At 39.9% G+C, this 23,217-nt stretch overlaps 1 protein-coding gene across 1 annotated transcript in view; it reads right to left on the minus strand.

The window, feature by feature from the left end:
- CHD2 (chromodomain helicase DNA binding protein 2) overlaps window positions 1–23,217 on the minus strand; it is a 123,496-nt gene that overhangs the window by 16,412 nt on the left and 83,867 nt on the right. The window contains exons 27-36 of the mRNA XM_065871891.1: window positions 23,023–23,162; window positions 17,860–17,998; window positions 17,512–17,662; window positions 16,271–16,393; window positions 14,696–14,824; window positions 13,634–13,774; window positions 11,574–11,708; window positions 7,683–7,861; window positions 5,598–5,697; window positions 2,735–2,948 (exon numbers count right to left, since the gene is read on the minus strand). Coding sequence (XP_065727963.1) covers window positions 2,735–2,948; window positions 5,598–5,697; window positions 7,683–7,861; window positions 11,574–11,708; window positions 13,634–13,774; window positions 14,696–14,824; window positions 16,271–16,393; window positions 17,512–17,662; window positions 17,860–17,998; window positions 23,023–23,162 — 1,451 coding nt within the window. The remainder of the gene's footprint in view (window positions 1–2,734; window positions 2,949–5,597; window positions 5,698–7,682; window positions 7,862–11,573; window positions 11,709–13,633; window positions 13,775–14,695; window positions 14,825–16,270; window positions 16,394–17,511; window positions 17,663–17,859; window positions 17,999–23,022; window positions 23,163–23,217) is intronic.

The following is a 23,217-nucleotide window of genomic DNA, read 5'->3' on the forward strand; positions in this document are numbered from 1 at the left end:
AGCTTTTGGTGGTCTTTCTAAGCTAGAGGGACACTGGACACTTGAGGGACTGCAAACACACAGCCAGTTTTCCCTTAGAACATTTGCTGAATCTGCAGGGAGCAGGAGGCTAAAAAGCTAAGCTAGATACCTTCTGAAAAGCAGAGCCGTTCAGGGCTGTCTCACAGTGCCGAGGAAACCAAGATCCTAGTTTAAGACCTGCCAATGGGGTGGGGCAGAGAGTGCAGCAGGCCCTCCGTCCAGTACCCTGGATAGCCAAACCCCAGGAACAGGGGGACCAAATGAGAACTAGATTAAGATGACTGTCTCCTACTCTATGTGCCTGGGGAGGAAAGAATAAATCCTCTCTGGGGTAGAGTGACATCATCTGGGGCTTCTACAATTTTTACAACACAGTGCCTACCATCTAATCAAAAATAACCAGACATGCTAAAAGATAGGGCTGTATGACGGAAAACCAAGGGGGAAAAAAAAAAAAAGCATACAATACAAATGGTTCACAATAATTCAGATATTAGAAATAACAGTCAAGAATTTTTAAATACTTATAATTAATGTGTTCCAAAACAGAGGAAAAGATGGAGAAAATCAATTTTCCTAGAAGTCTGAGAATTTTACTGGAAGATTAGAATGTACTTAAAAAAAAAAAAAAGGAATCCTAACATTGAAGTTTAGAAAAAAATGTATACTTTATTTTGATTATGGAACACTTGACTCTCTGTAAAATTTTATACTATGCTTCTATATATATACTATATTCTTTTAAGCTTTTGTTCTATATGTTTTCTTTTTATTACTTTTATCTTTAAAAGTAATTCACGCTCATTGTAACCAGTGAAGTAACAGACAATGGAGAAATTATTAATTTCCTCCAATCCGTCCACATTTTTACCAGCCTAAGATAACTGGTATGTGTATGTTTTCACATCCTTCTCTATGCTTATACAAATATATTATTCAAATATATACAACAGAAAACAGCTTGGTGTTTTCTTGGTGGTTCCTCAGAAAGTTAAACATAGAATTATCACATGACCAAGCAATTCCACACTCCTAGGTATACATCTAAAAGAATTGAAAATAGGTGCTCAAATAGTCGCATACAAATGTGCACAACAGTACGATTCACAACAGCCAAAAAGCAGAAACAACCCAAACATCCGTCAACTAATGAAAAGACAAATTCTAGTCTAACCATACAATGGGATATTATTCAGCCACAAAAAGGAATGAAATACTGATACATGCTACAACACGGATGGACCTTGAAAACCGGATGCCAAGTGAAAGCAGTCAGACACATATTGTACGATTCCATGGGATTCCTTTAATACAAAGAATCCAGAATACGTAAATCTATAGAGACACAAGACAGACTGGTGGTAGTCGGAAGCTGGGGAGAGGGGAGAATGGAAACTGTTTTCCTCTGGGGTGAGCAAAGTGTTCTGGCACTTGATTTAGGTGGTGGTTGCACAACACTGTGAATGTACTAAATGCCACTGAACTGTTCACTTAAAATGGTTACGTTTATTCACGTTATGTGATTTTCACTTCAATAAAGTTAAACACACACACAACAGAGATTCTGTTGTTGCTGTTGCTCTTTTTTCCCTCCAATTTTTTTTTTTTACCTATAAAGCCAACTCATTTTTTTAACAACTGCTAATAATATAGAGTACAAATGTCCTATTATTCATCTAACCATTTTTCTATTAATGGGCGATTTATTTCCAGCTTTCTGCCATTATAAGGCTGTAACAGCATCCTCATACATGTATGTGTTTGCACTACTACAGGACAGACTCCCAGAAAAAGGGCCTACGTATTTAGATATTTCAGATTATTTTCTGGAAAGACTGTAGCAATTCACACTCTTGGCAGCTTGTGTGCATTTCACCCTTTAATTTTTGCAGATCTGAATGGGTAAGAAATTGGTTTAATTTATTGTTACTTTAATGTACATTTCCCTAGCAGCAGTTGTTCATCTTGTCCTACTGGCCACTTGAATCTCCTCTTCCAAATGAATTCCCTATTCCTAACCTTTGTCCATTTTTCTATTTGGTTATCCTTCTGTTATCAATTCATAAGGAGTTTTTCAATATTAGCAGTTTTAATCATTTAACTGTCATATATAATGTAAATTGTTTCCCTGAGTCGTTCATTTGTCTTTTGCTTATTTATGTTGGTCATGTTCCTCTTAGATTTGAATTAACAGCCTTTTGGATCTTTGTCTCATGCTTCATCTCACTGAGAAAAAAGAGGGCAATAAAGTGATGGAAGAGAATAAAGCACAAAGGTCTAGCTACTGTCTTTGGAAAAAAAAAAAGATTCTTCTTTCGGCACTTTTTTTTTTTTTAAACAACTGAGTTCTGTTTTGTTTTGTTTTTTGGTATATCTATTTATTTATTTTTATTTATTTATATTTGGCTGCGTCAGGTCTTAGTTGCGGTGTGTGGGCCCTTTGCTGAGTTGCACACTCTATAGTTGTGGCATGCGGGTTTTCTCTCTCTAGTTGTGGCACGCGGGCTCCAGAGCGCGTGGGCTCTGCAGTTTGCGGCACGTAGGCTCTCTAGTTGAGGCGCCTGGGCTTAGCTGCTCCGTGGCATGTGGGATCTTAGTTCCCCGACCAGGGATTGAACCCACATCCCCTGTATTGGAAGGTGGATTCTTTACCACTGGACCACCAGGGAAGTCCCCTGGGCACCTGCTTTTAAAACTTCACTTAATGACTCACCTGCATTACTGAAGTGTCTCTTGTTGGGGTGACTATAGTTATCTCTTGGGTGTCCATGCATCTGTGGGCCATGAGAGGCAGGCAAATGAGGCTTCTGAGGGTGAGGGTTGTGCGGGGTGTGGGACTGAGACATCAGGGAATCCCGGCTTGAACCCGAGGCCTCTGGTCGAAATGGTTTTTTACCACCAATCGCATCATCTTTCTTCTTCTGCTCCTGTAGAGTAAAAGGAAACCAAAGACCCTCAGGATCCCAGGTGGAATTCCCAAGAACAGTATAAAGATCATCACCTTTAAATATTTCCCTCTTGACTTTTGACAAGTCCCTCTCGGCTTCCCTGCTGTTTACTACCTTCTTAGGAAAAATATGCTCATAAATTCCACTGAGCTCCCAGGGCATAGAAAGCCTCACGGAGCTCCATCTGCTGCTCAACCTGCTAGGCCACTACAAAGAAGCCAATCTCCAGTGACCTGCAGCTGTCAGAAAAAGGGCCCAGGCCAGTGGATGTCACTGCACGGGGCGAGGAACAGGGGTCAGGCTGTCAGCACTCTTGGAAACTGCTCTCAGGCCATGTAAAACTGGGACTACCAACTTCTTCAGGCTAACTCGAACAAACAACCCCTGACTAGCCCAGTGGGAACTAGTTCCCATGCCAAAGTCATCAAGCTAAACATCTAAATGTTTAAGTAACACCATACCTTTACCACACAAGTGAAATATTTGACATAAAAACATCAGAAAATACAGTAAGGAAAAAATAAGAACTGTGAAGTGACCTAAAATTTTACCACCAAGGGAACTACTGCTAATAATTTGGTCTATGTCTTCCTGAGCCATTTTGCGTGTTTACACATAATACAGTAGACCACCCTAATCCATGGGAGACACACTTCAAGACCTCCAGTGGACGCCTGAAACTGCAGATAGTACTGAACCCTATACGTACTATGTTTTTTCCAATACATACATGCCTATGAGAGTTTAATTTATGAATCAGGCACAGTAAGAGAATATCCGAATTGCCAGCATCACTACTCTTGTGCTTTGGGGCTACTATTTAGTAAAATAAGGATTACCTGAACTCAAGCACTGCAATACCCCAACAGTCGATCTGACAGCCAAGAGAGCTACCAAGTTACTAATGGGCAGGGAGCGTATAGTGTGGATACGCTGGACAAAGGGGTGATTCAGGTCCCACGTGGGAGAGGGCAGGACGGCACGAGATTTCATCACGCTACCAGACCAGTGCGCAATTTAACACTTATGAATTGTTTATTTCTGGAATTTTCCATTTAATATTTCCAGACCATGACTGACTGCAGGTAACTGAAACTGTGGAAAGCAAACCACAGTGGGGGGAACCGCTGTGTGTGTGCACATGCGTGCGTGCGTGTGTGCGTATTTTTTTAAACAAAAATATTATTTGATATTCGTTTTTTACTTAATGTATTGTAAAAATCTTATGTGAATACTTACTTCCACAATATTATATTTATGGTTGAAAATTCCCTGATATGGATATATCGAGTCATTTCCATATAATCATGTTTAAACCCTTAATTATCTCCTTCGACTAAATTCTTAGAAGGAGAACTGCATGTTTCAGTCTTTTGGTAAATCTTACTGAACTGTCCTCCAGAAAGGCTGTGAATGTATACTATAACCCCAACTCGTGGGACCACTACTTTGATTATTCACCTTATCCTAACTTCTGATACCTAGACTAATGAAGCCCTTTACATCATTTGTCCAACTTCACTCATCCTAACTTTCTCTCTTTCCTAGAGGGCCTTTCCCCAACCATTTCATTCCCTCCTGGGGCGTTTCCTGACTATTCTTTCAGAGACTTTTTACAATGTATAAAATTCACAGTAACGTTCAGCAGTATTACTATATTATTCCTGTGTATTACTGTGCTACCATACTCTTCCATGTAAAATTAAATTATAAACCACCTGAGGCTGCTACTCCACAGCTCAGCACAGTGCTAGGCACAGGATATGCTCCTGCAACAAATACTTCTGAGCACCTGCCCTGCGCCTGGCACCATTCCAGGTGCTGAGGATACAGGAGGGGATGAGCGACATAAGACCTCAGCCTTGACATGGTAGTAAAGGAGGTATTAAATGTTCCTAGACTGGCGCTACATGGCTAATTGGGGTAGGGCCCACGTGGCAAGTCACCAGATCTGCAAATGGACATGCCTGAACAAGGAACGCTGCCCCTGCAGCATTGGCCAAATCACTTCATGCCCATGCCCCTCCACCAAAGAATGGGAGGCAGCTTCTGGGCACCTTCTCATGTTTGCTCCTTTACATGAGCGGCTGGGACCCTACGTACAAAAGCTGGAAGGACACCAAGTACATGTGGCCCAGAAAAGAACAGAAAAATTATGTGCTGCCCATAACTGTTATCTTTCAGGAGCCACATTTATAAGCTACCATAAGACACGTGTATATGGAAGAAAAGCCCTGGTGAATAAATGATTCCAGGATGTAAGAACACAGAGGAACAACTCCTTGTCAGAATTTCCACACTGTCTGGTTCCAATACATTGGCTATTTTACCCATCGGGTCTTAAGTGTTAGTTTGACTACTCGTGGAACACGTGGAGAAACTGCACAGCTAACACAGTGAAAGAGCCCACCATCCAAGACAGGCTGGGCTGTGGTGGGCTCCTGCACCCCCTCTTGGACACAGACCTCCATCTGCAAAGTAAGGGCAGAGAACCCATGCCCTTTCTAGCACCAACAACCTATGAGTCTATGATCATCTCCTTAGGAAAAAAAAACGGTAATTAAGGAATTTTTCTGTGGAAATGGTTTTTATCTGTTTGTATGAATTAGGATTAAGTTTGTATTTTACCTCTTCTTCTTGAGACCTTTTCTTGTGAGCCATCTTGTATAACTTATGCAATTTTCGAGCATCAAATTCTGTAAACTTAGAAACAAAAATCCATAGGTTCCTTAAAAAAGAAAAAATTTGTTCTGGTGAATTACAGGATTTTAAAAATAACTATTCTCTTTATAGATGGCAAGTTATTGAATTTTGCTCTGGAATACTCTCCAAGTATAGAAAATAAGTTACAGAAATAATCTTTCAGGTCTTGGCAACAATAATAAATACACCTTTAAATGCTACTGTCAATAGAATTTGACCTAGGGGTCTGGAGACGAGGGTCTGTCTCACAGCTAAAACCCCTCTAATTTATTTCACTGGCACCTAGGGCTCCGGACCTAACGTCTTCCCCCACCTTCTGCACTCCCTGGACTCTGCCAGGCAATCTGTCATTACCGCCATATCACAGGTGGGGATCTATGTACGGTTGGGCATCTCTGCATTGCTGCCCCTTCTTTCCTCCCAGTCGTCACCACCAAGGCCTGTCATTTCTACCTTAAAACTCCAAGGGATTCTTCTCCTCCAATTCCATTGCACTCACTCTAGCATGGCATTACTGTCAACAAGGGAGTGACTGGTAAAACGGGTGTGTAGGACAAGGAGTCACAGGTAACCTCTGTGAGCTGGAACAGAAGGCTCACATCCTCCCACACTTCCTGGAGAGCAGTCACACCACACCGTGCCATGCCACTCAAGAGGACGCTGCCCTGGCTCCGGGCAAGTAAACCTGCTGCACAGTGTGGAAAACCACTGCCTGCCTTTCTAAAGCCTTCTGTAATAGGGCTTCAGTCATCTTAACGAACTGCCTTTAAACCCTAAGACCCTCCCAGTCCCTTCACTGTCCCACTTTCAAGGCTTTGCTGAAGGCTGAGACCTCTCCTCATCTAAGCAGGTCCACTCTGCTCTTCCATGCCGGCTCGAGTGTACCTGCCCAGCCCTCAGTAGACTTCCCTCCCTCACTACTCCTCTGCGTGTGCTTATTCCTTCTTGGAATTCCTACTGTACTTGATCTTCCAATCACCACTTCATCGTGGACAGTTCCTCACAAGTGGGCAAGGAACTGCTTATGAACCACAGAGCAGTCCAGGACCACAGTACCTGGCACATCTAAACACAGACTAGCCCCAGTGCACAGTATCCAGCCCAGCTTCGTGGATCTATACATTAGGATGATGCATTTTCGTTACAGAAAGCCAGATGGCTAGATACAGGGATCTGGTTTGGGAACAGTGTAAAAGGAAAGTCAAGCCACATTTCAAAACTTAGATCTTCTTTTTTTAATGGGTGTGAAGCATGCTATGGATAGCATCATGACAGAAGGTTTTCTTAAATCTCTTTTTCACTCAAAAGCCAATCCACTGATATTAGGTATATTATACAAAGATAATTACGTTAACCATGAAGTATCAATATATGAGTTCAACGTAACTGTGGAGTATGGAAAGAGACTTAATGTTATAATTGTCTTTGAGAAATTCCAGTCATGTTTTCTTAAAACATCAAAAGTGAGTATATAAATGAATATATGTAAGTCATAATGCCTTACAAACTGAAGTTCTGGATTAACTGCATTAATCCAAATTACTACTAGAGCTCTTCAATTATTAAAGAGAAGAGAACTCATAGCTCTAGTGGTTTTAGTCTTTGCTTCCTCTCATGAGGTTAGCAGAGAACTAACCAATTAGTTATTATATTATCTCTGAATATTAACCTGAGATGGGTAAAGTAGTGAAATTATAGATGGTTTCTATCCCTTCCAGGTCTAAAGACTGGGTCTTTAATCTGAGGACAGGCCAGCAAATCCAGCATCACGGTATTTCTCTCATAAAGTAATGACATCATCCTACCCATTCAAAAGATTGGTCTCAGAGGAATGGCCTATTTCAGGAAAAGAAAACTGAAGCCTGCAGGTATGCTGCTAAGAGACTGCTTTTGCTGGGAAAAAAATATTTCATTAGGTGGCTGTGTCATGTTGCACAAAACAAAACAGAACCCCTAACACACACTTTGTCATAAAATCAAACCAGGCAATTTGAGGCTGTGGCTGCTTACCTCCTCCACAGTTTGATGTGCTCCTGGTCTGAGTAAGCTTTAAGGCACTCGGCTATCCGGTCCCCGATTTTCAGCAGGCAGTTCCGGGTGTGCTCCAGCTGTTCCTGTACACTGAGCCCCTTGTCAGGTTTATCCAACTGTTTCAGTGCCTTTTTCACAGGCCTCATCCTCTCCTTACACTGGAACAGACCAAGAGTAGAGACATAAAACATCTGCATCAAAGACAGCTTCAGCTGTGCTTACTGGACCCTAAATTCCCAGACAACACACAGCATCCCCCAGGCCACATAATCACTAGATTATGAAGAAGAGAAGCAGGTAATGGCAGGGGAACAAGTATAAATGTTAGAGTCGGAAAAACCTGAGGTTCAAGTCCCAGCTCCATCACTCAGAGCGATGACTTTTACAGCTTACTTGGCCTCTCAAAATGCTGCTCTGTTTCCTCATCTGCAAGAGGGGCATGATAATCTCCCAAGGCCATTATGAAGATAAATGAGAAGCAAAATTATAGACCTAACCTGAAAACCTCCCATCACAAACTATCTAAAACTACAGGATAAAATATTTACAAGTCCTTGAGACTTGTAAGAAACTGAGGGAAAGGCTTCCAGACAAAGATAGTAGACTGAACACAAAAATCTTTTTCTCCCTCTCCCCATCCACTAAAACAACAGTAAAGAAATCGCCGTAAGAAGAGATAAGCCCACAAAGACATGGAAAACGAGAGGAAGCAACAGCAACAAAATATTGGCAGCAAGCGAAATGACTCAATAGACCTGAGACAATGAAATCCTAACCCAGCAGTGGAGAGAACTGAGAACCAACCTGATTTATACTGCAATTCCTGCAGAGGCTAGCTAAGTATCTCTGGAAGTAGGGATGAGGGCTAAAAATAAGGATTTTGTTTTGTTTTGTTTTGTTTTTTTAAGACTGCCTAAGAGGAACAGATTTATAATAGACGCCCAGACTTCCAACTCTGCCCGACAAAAGATATGGAGGTTTATTCCTTGGAGAGGATAAAAGAAAAGTCTCTGAACTGGGCTACACAGGCATAGTTGAGAGGCAAGGCTACTACACTGAGAATAGCACTGTATGAATATATGCATATTAGATAAGCCACCGCCCAGTCTTTCTATTTATTTATTTTTTGCCTCTCAGATTCTAGAACGAAGAAAGCCAGGCCTTAACCCTCCAGTCAGGAGACTGGAGGATTCTTGCCCCCAAAATCCGACCACCCAAGAGGAAGAACCAAATGATGCTGACTCCCCACTGGAAGTTTTCCAAGGAAGCAGCCCAGCCAGATCACCCTACAGAGAACACTCTCAAAGTCGATCAAGCCCAACCCACATGTTCAGAGCTTCCAATCAGATGTTTAGTCCCTACTCTTAGATACGAGCAGACAACCAAGGATTACCAAGCCATTTGAAAAATATCTAACATGAGCAACGGAAAACAAATCTAAGAGAAATATAAAAACATTCAGAGAACCATATGGGGAAAAATGATCTTGGAAATAACACGTGACAAGAGAAATGAAAACCTCAAAAGAAATAACGGCAGATAAAGCTGAGGAGATCTCCAAGAAAGTAGAGTTAGAAAAGAAGAAATGGAAGAAAGTTTAAGATAATATCAGGGACCACTCCCAAAGTCCAACATCCGAAAAATAGGATAAAATTAAGAACTGAGGAGGAAATTATCACAAAATAATTTAAGAAAATTTCTCTGACCTGTAGGGCATGGTTGTCAGCCACTAAGTATCTAATATAAGGAACTATTAAGGCACATGTCCATGTAACTTCAGAAGAGTGAAAATCTGACAAACTTCCATCACTTTGTGATAATTTCCATAGCTATATACTTACAATTTATTTTTCAGTATTGTACTTAAATTTTTTAAAAGTACACAAAATAAACTGGAAGATACATGACTGTAACAGATAAAAGATTAGTATTGCGAATGGATACAGGATTCCTATAGAAAAGGTAAGAAGAGAAAAATTACCTGGAACAGGCAAAGGATGTGAAAAGGCAATTCACCAGAAACACGAATGCCCAATAAATGTGAAAGTAAATGTTCAACAGCACCACTGGTCAATAGATCATACCTCTTAGATTGGCAAAAATTAAGAAGTTAGAAATTACCAAGTGTTTCCGAGACTGGGAAGCAGTTGGAACTCATATTCGTTGCTGGAAAGAGTGCAAATCTCTACAATCACTTTGAAGACTAATTCCACAACATCTAAAAGCAGTAGATGTGCAGACCCAAAGAAACACCCAGCTTTTCTGCTCAAGCTACACACGAGCGAAGCTCTTACACACGTGTGTAAGAAAATATTTATAATTTCACTGCAGCCAATTTGTAGTAGTAAACATTTGGAAAACCCCAATGTCCATCAATAGGAGAAAGAATGAATCGTGGAAGTCATAAAACAGAATAATATGAAACACTGAAATCAGAGACATAATTATCAACATGGATAAATCTCAAAAGTGTACATGCTGAGGGAGGAAACTCAAGTTACAGGATACACACAGTGTGGCATTTACTGATAGGCTCAAATTTTTGCTCTACATCTTGGACAAGTTACTTAACTCTCCTCACCTTATTTTTTAAGGGGTAAAATAGAGATAATTACCTACCTCATAGGTTGTTGTGAAGAAAAAACACAAAAAGCACACTAATAACGCCTGGCTGTTTATATGAGCTATTACTTACTGTCTTTAGAGACATTAAGTAGTAAAACTCTAGAACCACGCATGAGAATTACGATTTGATCTACAATGAAATTAGAATTGTGGTCACTTCTAGGGAGGTAACAAACCACGATCAGAAGCTTCAACTTTATAGCCTGAGCCTTAAAAAATTCAGACCTGACAAAACTTGATGGTACCTCTATCAATGCCTATTACACTCTTGAAATTTTTCTGTATTTTTAGAAGATATCACAATATAAAAACAAGAGTAAATAAGCCAGTATGTAAATGCAATTTCTTTTCTTTTTTTTTTTAATTCAAGTATAGTTGATTTACAATGTTGTATAAGAGCAATTTTTTAAATAGTATGGTACCACAGAAGCGTTAGTTATGATTTTCTCTTTTAAACACTGGGCTAAGGAAGAAGCAGGAAACAGATCAGAGAGCTGGCTGTGTAATGAATTTATTCATTTACTCATTTATTGAGCTACTTCTAGCATCTACACGTACTTTATATAAGCCACAGTACTTGCCCTCAGAGAGCTCACAGGAAGAAGAGTAAAGAGATTTAAGAAAAACGAGATAAGTGCGAAGAGAAAAAAATATACACATATGCATACAGGTTTCTGGGAACACGGGAAAAAAAGGGTAAAAAGAGAGAAGACTGCCTTACAGGATGAGGTCAAAATTCTATGCTTTGCTTCCCCAGAGCAGGAATATTTTGAGATTTGGAAGATCACTTTCTCTCTGAAACTAAATTAACTATTCAAGTGAACAGTGATGTGTGGAAGTTGGGGGAAAGGAAAAGACCTCAAGAGAGGAGGGGAAGGGAAGCGAGTGCAACACAATGAAATATACACGTGCAGCTCCGGTAAGGGCCTAAGTCCCTGAGGACGGCACTGGCCTGTTTCCACCCCATACAAGGCTTGGTCCATGACTCCTCCCCTCACCTGCCCTGTCTCCTATGAGGAGATGGACCACATCCTAGGCCACGTCTTGGCTCCTAGCCCCACAACACGGGAACACATAAGACAGGGCCTGCTCGCCACCGCTCCAGCTCACGCAGCCAGGACCCCAGCCTCATCTCAGGTCATGCTGCTTAGACCGACTGAGGCTGTGTGGCGGGAACTATGAAAGGCAAAGCCGCAGCAAGCACTGTGGCTGCAGACCCCAGAATTCCTCAACTTCAGGACTTACTATGCTGAATGTCTCCTGGTCCAGATCATCATCCTCATCCTCTCCAATGGGGACAGGTTCGCTTCCTGCTGTAATATGGACAGGACCCTGAGATCGCTTTGATTTACTTGAAGATTTGGCATCACCACCTTTAGGCTTTTAAAAAAGAGTTACAAGGAATCATTGTCATTTGTGTACTCCTGGCTTGCAATTTGGACTTCTCAGCTATGTCACATCACTACAAGTGGGTACACAGGATGGCCTCAGTTTTGAGACATCATGAAGCCAAACCTATTTGATTAACAGTTTAATCATATGTCATTCCCACCTCTGTCTCTAAACAGAGCCAATTATAATTTTAGCTTCACCAATGCTATTCTGGCTTCTATTCCCTAATCCATAAAATGCATAAAAATGTCATCAAGAGGTTAAGATTGTGAATTGGCAGAGCCCTCACAGAGTAGCTTGTAGCAACTTCAAAATGAAAGTACACTTTGATCTTGGAAACTGTATTAACTAAAATATTTCAAGTGACTGAAATTTACATAAATCCACATGGGTAAAGTTCATTTATCCATGAAAGGGTGCAGAAGGATGGAGACAGAGATACATATAAAAAATAACTTTATGTATGAACATTTAAAAACATGAAACAATACTACGCTTTGATTACGATTATGTAATATGTAGTAAAAGTATAAAAACATGGGCAGGAAGGTTTCACACGAACTTCAGGGCAGTGTTACGGAGGAGAGAAGAGGGAGGAGAGCAATGAAATTGGGAGAAGAAACAGAGGGGAGTCCCAGTAATGAGTGCATGGATGCCAAATAGAGTAGCCCAAAAAAAAACCCACTTGAAGTAAACATGAAAAATGTTAACAACAGCTGCAATATCTGGGTAGTGGACACATGGATGCTGGCTAAATCATTCTTTGTGCTTTTATTTTTTAAATATTTCACCTTAAAAGAAGAATACCTTTCTGCAGAAGCACAGATGCAAAGAAAGGTATCCGTTACAATACAGTTTACAACATTAGAAATTTGAAAGCAATTTCAATATGGGAAACTTAAAATTGTTTCCAAAATGTTATAATCAAACAAAATCTTCCTTATCTATTAAAAATGATTTTAACTTTTATTTATTCACTTGGAAAGCTGTTTGTGATATATTGCTAAGTGGGGAGAAAAGGTTATCCAAACAGTCTGGTCTGATTTTTATTTTATATTTGTTCTTTTTTTTTTTTTTTTTTTTTTGTGGTACGGAGGCGTCTCACTGCTGTGGCCTCTCCTGTTGCGGAGCACAGGCTCCGGATGCACAGGCTCAGCGGCCATGGCTCACGGGCCTAGCTGCTCTGCGGCATGTGGGATCTTCCCGGACCGGGGCATGAACCCGTGTCCCTTGCATCGGCAGGCGGACTCTCAACCACTGCGCCACCAGGGAAGCCCCTATATTTGTTCTTATATGCATAATAAAAAAGTTCCAAAGGTGCTCATCAAGAAATCTGTTAGAGCTATGACTGGATGGTGGAATTAAGGCAGTTATTTGTTTGTATGTTTTAACAATGATTAAAGATTAATTGCAAAATAGTTTCATCAGAAGTCAGCAAGATGCAACACTGTACCAGAATTCTGTGGTTTGGAATGAACTTCATAAAACCCCAACATGAAGATTATATAATAACAGTAGGGCTTTCACCCACTTCTACTCCAAAAGCTTAACTCTTGACAGTATTTGATAGTATTTCACATATTCAGATTCATCTCTGGACTGTGCTTTTCTACCATGAGTCTGAGAACATGTATCAAGTAGTTACCTGTCCTGTCTCATTCCAACACCCCCTCTGAAGTGTGTAATAAAAGAGCAAATAAAGGCTTCTATATTAAAGAACACCACAACTCACACACTCCCCTCTCTCTGCAGGAAGAGGTGCAGGCATCCCCCTGACAGCCCCATCCTTCCTTCTGGGATATACTCATAAAATGACAATTATTTCAGGGCCCTCAAACCCCCTTCTACTACTAAATCCTAGAAGGGAATTACAAAGGCTGCAGGCATCTCAGTAAGCAGAATGACATCGATACCTTCTCTTTCTTATCTTTTGATTTCTTCCTTTCCTTGTCCCCTTCCTTGTCTTTCCTAGAACTCATTTGTTTCTCCTTGTTCTCCTTGTTCTCTTTCTTCTTCTGTTTCTTTTTCATTGGACTTTTTTCTAAGCCATCATCCTAGAAAACAAACAAGGTTATGAGCTTTTGCCACAAACTTTACATTTCCTCGTTTACTTTCTAGAAAAAAAAGCACTGCCTCCAATGGTTCATCACTGTGTCCACAGAAGCATGTTCTCAAGCATACAGCCTTAAAGCTATCTGCTTGAAGTGAAGCCTGTAGAGGCAGATGCTCTTCACTTACATCTTCTCTTTATTTCTCATAGCAACCCTTCAACACAGGCATTATCATTCCCATTTCACAGATGGAAAAAACTGAGGAACAAAGAGATTATATACCTGCCAGGTAGTAATTGGTAAGGTTGCTAGTATTTGAATTCATGCATGCTTGACTCAAATCCATGCTAGTTCACATACCCACTGCTGATCTTCCTGGAAATAACCTCAAAGGGCAATTACAATTGAAGAGTAACAAAATAAAATCCCATAAAGTTTTCAGTCACGGAAACAACAGACTGAATGCTAGCAAGTTACTTTTCCTTTTGCTTAGACCAGAGGTTACAAGTTGACAGGCCTTGGGCCAAACCTGATCCACAGATGAGTTTTGTTTGGCCCAAGAATGAACTGCATAACAGCTGCCCCTATATATTAGGCATGAGCTCCCTGGTTAACCACAGTCTCCACCACTCCCTATCGCTCCCAGCAATGAGGCTGAGTGTCAATTGCCATTTATCACTGAAATTTGCATGGTTCCCTTCATTTCCTTCCATTACGAATTTACTTCTATTATGAATTTTCAATTGCTGATTTTAAATGAACAACTATATTCCTCTCTCACAGGTTAAGCAAAGACATAACATAGTTTCTATTTTTATTTTATTTACTCTGGAATGTAAACCAAACACATTTCAGATAATTTTATACCAGTTGGCACAATAAATGTAACTTAAAAATAATCTCAACTGAAATCCAGCCTCATACCTTTACTTCTCCCTCTTCTGATGGATTATCTGAGTGTCTAGGAGATGAAAACTCAATTCCATGCTCATCTTTCAGCCTCGGTGCTTTGTTTTCCTTCTTTACTCGAGGCTTCCGCTTCTTTAATTTGGCCTGGAAAGGGTAAGAAAATGATGATAAATCAAGTCCCTCAAAAGCATGACCAAATAACATCATGATTCTTTGGAACAGCAGCAGCCATATAATTCAAACAAGGAAACTCAGAGAAAATTCAAAGGAGTGCAACCAATTTTACCTGAAGTAGAAAAAAAGAAACTATAGGCCTTATAAATCTCCTACGCCACACAAAAACATCCATATCCTTGAACCTACTGATTCCATTTTCTGGAATTCAATCTAAAGATAAAATTCAAAAGAAGAAAAAAAACCCTTATCTACAAAGATATAAATAAAGATAATATATAAAATAAGAGTAACATTAAAAAAACTAGAAGCATGTTATATCTAAAAATAATGAAAAGGTGTTCTTCTACTCAAACAGATACAGTAATTTAAGCAAGTAAAAACATGATGCAGGGGCTTCCCTGGTGGCGCAGCGGTTGGGAGTCCCCCCTGCCGATGCAGGGGGCACGGGTTCGTGCCCCGGTCCGGGAGGATCCCACGTGCCGTGGAGCGGCTGGGCCCGTGAGCCGTGGCCGCTGGGCCTGTGCGTCCGGAGCCTGTGCTCCGCGACGGGAGAGGCCACAGCAGTGAGAGGCCCGCGTACCGCAAAAAACAAAAAAAAACATGATGCAATCTATCTCCCCAGAGCCTAACTTACAGAATATCCTCAACATACTATGTGAAGAATGACATTAATTACGACACTACTACGCAAAAAAGGACAAGGTATGGGATTGGATTTTTTTCTAAAATTTGCTTTCTTTATAATATAGGGAAATTAATACAAATGGCATAGCTCTAAGAGCACTTAAGGAACATGCACACACAAAGGTTGCTACTACTGGCTGTAACTTACAGTATCTCCTAACTGTGATTCTCATCTTTTTTAAGCCTGAATTGAAATGAAAAGTTGGGGAAATAAAAGCTAAAGCTCAGATGAGTCCATTAGTAACTCGGTTGAAATTTTTCACTGAGCAAGTAAGGCAACTGTAACTGAAGTCCAGTTTCTGAATTAACTGTGTATCCTAATTACCCATTTTATCCCTGGGACCCATGATTACAAGTAGCCGAGTATTAGCTGTAACAACAGGCAAACCCAGTGATATTCACGCAGTACTGAGAACTATATTCCAAAATTGAGGAAGGAGCATAAAGATACAGCAACAGTATGTCTAGACCAGTGGCACTGGGAGAAATGAGGACTATTTTGAGGCAATATTTGAGGAGAATGCCAAGATGTTTAGGTCAATTACTGAATGAACACTACTATCCTTACCCAACCAAACCATCATTACTGGAACCTCAATACCAACACCTGACAAGGAGTGGGTTAGCATTCTGTGGAGATGCCTGGAGAGGGCATCTCTTCCCCTACCTAACCCTGCAGGGCTAGAGCCTCAGACCCCTGGACGGTGCCCGGCTGGCGGCTGCACTCACCTCTTCCCCGCCCGTCACGGCCCCCTCCTTCTCCAGACTCTTCCTGAGCAGCTTCAGCAAGTAGTCCGCTCGGGTCTGCAGCTGCTTTCCCTGGGGCTTCTTATCTGTCTCCACTGGCAGGATCTTCAACAGGAAAGGAAGAGAAGTACCCGCCACGGCCCACGGCCCGGTTAGTGGATCAGGATAAACAGAGATGACAAACAACTGAGCAGTCCTTTCCCTCCCCACCACCCAAAATACAGATAAAGCCTCAGATCCTATCTCATGTCCATGGCTCCCAGTCACTGAAAATCCCTTATGAGCCGTTCTCGTTTTACAAAATGGGATGGAGAAATCCAGCTCTCCCACTGGCTCCTACCTGTGCTGTTAACAGGGTAGAACAACTCAGGTAGGAGGGGCTTGTTGGCTTCATCTGCTAGAGCATCCCAGCCGTCGTGGATTTCCTCCTTCCAGGAGCAGGGAATCCCTGGAGCTAGGTTAAAGCTTCGTTTTAGATTGAAAATGCTTCTTAGAGCATTGCTGGAAAGCACTGAGCTATGCCAGGACACAGCTGGACCTCTCAGGCCAGACTGGATTTGGTCTCAGTGCTTATGGCAGGGTGCTGTCACCCTCTGAGAACATCGCACCTGGGATGAGCATTGTTTGACGTGCCAGGAAAAGCCCTGCCAGGAGCACAACATGGAGCGCATCCTACTAAAATTTGAGCCAGCTTTCCCTGCTTACAGCTCTGAGCACGGCCTTACTACACTTGGTAGCCTGATGTGCAACGGATAGGGTGGGAGGCTCGATTTTGTGGGAGAAGTACAGCCACAGTTTAATGCCATTACAAAAAATACCAAGGTATGGCTCATTCTTTCTTCATGCGTAGAACTGAAATATGGCTGTTTCAAATATCGTTAAAGAAAGTGCCAACAACTAAGGCCAAGGAATGCTCTTATTATTAATAATCTTACCCTGGTATTTGTTGCAATGAGATTTGACCTACAATAAAAATCAGAATTTGAAGGCTTCTCCTATAATTTCCCAAAAATTTCACCTGGCTATAATTGTCATCTCTGAAAATAGTGCCACAGTCCACTAAAAATGGTAATGTTTCCAAGGATAGAGAAATCCCAGGAATTTACTATTGTTCTAATTTCCAATTTGATCCCCACCCCCCAGAAAATAGTTAAAAGTAAGTAATCAATATAAAAATATTATACAACAAATCTAGACATCTCCAGCATCACAGAAATACTTACTTTGTCAGTTAACTTAAGCTCTGGATCCGTTTTAATTAGCTCCCAGTTTCCATAGCCGTGTTCATAAATTCCCAGCAATAGGCGAGAATCATCCTCTACTCCCCACTCGACATCAAAATGTGCAGCTTTGACACGACAGGTTAAGCAGTATCTGAAAAGATTTCCAAAGCAGGAGGACATTAGAGGAGGGGTCTTTCTGATTTGGGAATAAACACCAATGAGCAAAGCACTCTGGTATGTTAGAGAAAAAATAATGAAAATACTACATAACTAACTACACATAACTGTAACTTCAAATCTGTTTTCTAATGGCACAACCACCCATGCATGGGCATGTATTATACTCACTTTTTTTTTTCTTCAGGGTCTACAGGGATAGATTTATGCAGCATCTCAAACTCTTCTTCATGTTGGATAATAGATTTCACATTAACCTGAACCCCAGATATCTTGATAGTTGGGCCTCTCTTTTTCCCTGGTCCTTTCCCTAAAGAACACCAATTTCATATTCGTTAAGTGAGAATTCGCTGAAGTTTCACAAAAAACATAGGTCAACAAATCCTGAACTCTTATTCCCTCAGCGTATATCTCTGGTTTATCGTTAATTCAAAGATATAATCAAGTAAGGCAAAAAATTTTCTCAATTAATGTTTGTAAAATAATCTCTAAACAATTCAGATTTTTAAGATTTAGAATTTTTTAATCCAGTAGTGTTTATAATTGTATTTTAATCTTCCTATTCCTGTTTTATACTTTGGCTCTAAAATTAATAAAATTTATGAAAGAAGATTTTAAAGGAGTAATATTAATGCTGAAGTTTTTTTCTTTTCTAACCCATCAACAGATTTTTAAGTGCTTTAAAAGATGATCTTCTCTACTAAAAAAGTATGAGATCAAGTTAATACCTAACACATTTGAAATGATGAACAAAATAAGTCATGGAAAGGTTACCCTAGCCCGAGTTTCCAATTAAAGTAATCCTAGAAGTAAAAACAAAGCAGTCAATTCTAACCAGAGTCCAAATCGAAATGCATGATAATGACACTTGTCTGTGAGGGAAAAGATGGCTCAGAGCCTGAGAAAAGATTTCTTTTTTTAACATTCAAGTCGATGAAATGGCACTACAATTATAAACAATTATTTAGGGATTCTCATATAATCCACAAGAATTTCACTTGCAAATGCTATTCCCAACAATACTGATGAGTTCTGGAACAGAATGTGGCAAAACGAGAAAGGCACCTCCTCCGAAGATCAGAAATCTGGGATTTATTCCCAGATCTGCACAAACTACCCCCTGTCCCCTTTCCCCTCTCGCTTCTAGTTATTAACCTCTCTGGGTCTATGTTTCCTCATCTGTAAAATAAAAAGACTGCAACAGAAAAATGGGCAAAGGATAAAGAGACATTCACAGAAAAGGAAATACAAATGGTTCCATGTGAAAAATACTCAACCTCATTCATGGTAAGAGAAATGCAAATTAAATATATAGACATAGCTTTTTTAACCTCAGGTTGGGAAAATGCAAAGATTTGAAAATATGTCGGTGAGACTAAGAGGAAACAGACACTGCCATTCTAGTCAATGCTGGTGGGAGGATATGGCGCAAATGGCATACACACAAGATTATTTACCACAACACCGTAAAGCAAAAGATTGGAAAGCTAAACGTCCATTAACAGGATACTAATATTGTAAATCCATAACAGATTATGTAGCTCTTCAAACAAACAAAAAAAATCAGGTAGTGGAGAAAAGATCAACCATCTTTAATGAATGGTGTTGAGACATATAGTAGCCATAGAGGAAAAATCCAAAATCCAAAAAACCTGGATGCAATACCAGGAAAAACTCCAAGTGAATCAGAGATATAAAAGTAAATGAAATCACATAGGTATTGGTGGTGGTGGGGGGTGATCTTAATGACTTCCTTTATATCCTCAGAGTAGAAAAAAAAATTTTTTTTAGTTTGTTACAATATATTGAATGTAACAGGTTCCTTGTGCTCTGTTAAATCCCTGTGGTTTACCTCTTTTATATATGGTGGTGTGCATCCGCTAATCTCATACTCCCAATTTACCCCTTTCCCCTCTGGTAACCATAAATTTGCTTTCTATGTCTGTGAGTCTGTTTCTGTTTTGTAGAGAAAATGTTTTTAACTAATCAAAATCCAAAACAACAATAGGGTAAAAGATTGATAAATCTGACTATATAAAATTTTTTTAAGTTTTCTGTACAAAATACCATAGCAAAGTGAGAGGACAAATCACAAACTGGAGGAGAACACTGGCAACTTTTATCAGAAAAAGAGATCCTGTGACTTCCCTGGTGGTGCAGCGGTTAGGAATCCACCTGCCAATGCAGGGGACACAGGTTCGATCCCTGGTCCAGGAAGATCTCACATGCCGCGGAACAACTAAGCCCATGAGCCACAACTACTGAGCCCGTGTGCCACAACTACTGAAGCCCGCACGCCTAGAGCCCGTGCTCTGCAACAAGAGAAGCCACTGCAGTGAGAAGCCCACGCACTGCAAAAGAGAGTAGCTCCCGCTCGCCGCAACTAGGGAAAGCCCACGCGCAGCAACGAAGACCCAACACAGCCAAAAATAAAATAAATAAAATTTTTTTAAAATTCCTTGTATTAAATCTTCTTAAAAAAAGACAAGAAAAAGAGATCCCAAAAATTAAGACCAACAGCTCAATAGAAAATGGGCATAATATATGTACAGACAGTTCACAAGTGGCCCTCAGAAAAGATGCACAGCATTGCTCATTAAAAGAAAAGTGAGATGCCATTTCCCAACTGTCAGTTTGGCAAAAATCCAAACATTTGACAATACATTCTGTTGTGTATGAATATACACTGTAGGTGGCAATGTAAATGGTATCAGATTTATGAAGAATTTGGCAGTATCTAACCAAATTACATATGCATTTTTCCCAGGACTCAACAATCCCACTTCCAGAAATTTATCCCAAAGATATGCTGGCAGAGATATGAAACAGCATATTCATTAAACTATTTATTCATTGTGGCTTTATTTATAGTGGCAGAAGACTGAAAACAACCCAAATATTTATTACTAGGGGACAATAAAGTTTGAATTAACATCTATCTACACAGTGGAATACTGTGCAATTGTAAAAGGAAGAAAGTATGAACTCTACACAGTAAGATGGAGTGAACGCCATATGTAAAATAAGTAGATGCAGAACAGAATATAATGTATGATATCTCCTGTATAATAGAGGAAATACACACACACACAGACTTAAAATTTTAAAAAGAAACAATGGAAAGATAAGCCCAAAACTAATAGAAATGATTACCTACAGGGGAGGAAGAGAACAGTACTGGGGGGACAGGAATGAAGGCAAGATTCTCTCATTGTGTTCCTGGTTTTGTTCTGACTTTGGGCCATGCAAATGTTTTACATAATTAAAGAAACAAAGTTTCATCAAAAGGAGAAAAGTAGTCCCTAGAAACTGAAAGGAAAAGAAAACAAAAGATACTAAACTATATATTAAGTTGGTGGCATAACCACACAGAGAAAAGAACAATTTCAAATAATTTTAAAACATAGTATTTTGTGTACTGCTAATGAGGTGTATTTTAAGGACAAAAAGAAACACAAAGAAATCGAATTCTGCATTAAGAAGTCTTATAGTTAACAGTAAAATTAGGGGGATTCCCTGGCAGTCTAGTGGTTAGGACTTGGCGCTTTCACTGCCATGGCCCAGGTTCAATCCCTGGGCAGGGAACTAAGATCACACAAGCCTCATAGCACAGCCAAAGGAAAGAAAGAAGAAAACAAACAAATAAAAACAGTAAAATTGGTATTAATATTTGGAAACGTGTATAATGTATAAGACAAATACATGATTATGTTAACATTTTTAGGAACAAAATTTTCAACTTAAGCAAAGAGATATCAATAATCTTACATTAGAATTGGAAATGTTAACCTGGACTCAGGAATATGCTAAATGCCAATTTATAGAAAATACAGGTATATGGAAACAAGTTAAGCAATGCCAGAAGGAAGCAATCAACCAGATGCAGAATGTGAACATACAGAGAAAAGAAACATGTGGAAAGGAAGGGACTGTTACAAGGAAATATCTCCAAATATGCTGTGAGATGGACAAAGCAAGGTACAGAACAGTGTGCATGCTACAGCACCAATTGTGTTAAAACAGTATCTATTCATTTTTTGAACATATGTATTTTTATATTTCTAGAAGGAGACAAGAAATAGGGATACCTGTTTTTCATTTTTGAGCCATGTGAATATAATACTTATTCAAAATAGTTACACAGAAAAAAAAAAACACTATAAAGTTAAGATTTACTTTTGGATGTATTCTTGGCGCTATAAAAGCACATATTTGGATCACTGTCCAAACCACTCAAGTTATTTAAGTTTTTTTCATGGAAAAAAAGAAATCTAAAAATGTTTTTGACTATATTCTATTACTTTTAGTAACAGCCTTAAGAAGAAAATTTCAAAGCACAAATACTTCTTTACTTAATGAAATAGCTAATACTGCAAGCCAGATGTGATGACAAGCACTTCACATGTATGGAATTATTCAAGCGACCATCCAAACCCTTTGAGGCACAGACTACTACTCTATTTTGCACATGAGACTGTTAAGAGGCTATCACTTGTCTCAGGTCTTGCAGCTAAGAAATGGCAGGACCAAGATTCCAGGTAAACTGGCTGCCTCCAGGGCCTGAATACTTAACCACAGATGACAGAGCCTCCTGTAACGTCAGTGAAGGGTGACAAAAGAATGGGGGCAATGGCACAGACAAACCACAGTCCAGTGAACTGTGGAATGATCACACCCTCATCTTTTTGTTTGACGTTCAACTATAAGGGTGTCCTTCAACAAGGACCTCAGCTCTCTCCTGACACCTCCTGCTTTTAAAGGACAGGCAAAAGCACTCTTGGTGTATAAGACAAAACACACTACATGTCGAATCAAATTACAGCAAATTCTAGTGCCAAAGAGTCTCATCGCAACAAAAAGGTTTACAATATTCATCTACTATTTTTATTCTAACTAATTCTCTAAATCCTTTAAGTTCATCACAACAAAACAATACATGTATGTATATCCAAGATAATTACTGATGTCTGTGGTCTGTAATGTCCTCACTTACAGCCAAAATGCAAATGTGTCCACTCAGCTTTACCCACTCAGGTCTCTACATCATTCAAACCAATCTAAACTTTCTACAGTAACATTAAAAGAAATCATTCATTTTGTTCATTACTTTGCACCTTCTGCAAATCAACTTCATTTGTGAGTAAATCCTTGGAATCTTAAAACTGACCTCATGTAAAGGCAGGTGAGAATACACACCTCAAAAAATTAGGGATGCATAGGATATAAGTGTGTTCATCTTAAAAAAAAAAAAAAAAAAAAGATCCTTAGCAGCAGAGATCCCAATCCACAAGTGCCAGGTCTTTGAGAATCACTGAGGGAGACATGCTGACTTACCCTCGCTGGCATTTTCTTTCAGCTGCTCTTCGTATTCTTGCATTGCTGACACACAGCTGTTGTGAATCAATTCCCCTAGGCGCTTCAGATCTGCTACAGACTTATCTACCAACTCAGCATCACGTGCTATGCACTCCAGCCTGAGGAAAGACAAATACGGGGATACCTCAAGGCCCTGTGCCCACGTTTCTAATG

Source organism: Phocoena phocoena, chromosome 2 (assembly GCF_963924675.1).
Source record: "Phocoena phocoena chromosome 2, mPhoPho1.1, whole genome shotgun sequence".
In the NCBI taxonomy this organism is placed as follows: domain Eukaryota; kingdom Metazoa; phylum Chordata; class Mammalia; order Artiodactyla; family Phocoenidae; genus Phocoena; species Phocoena phocoena.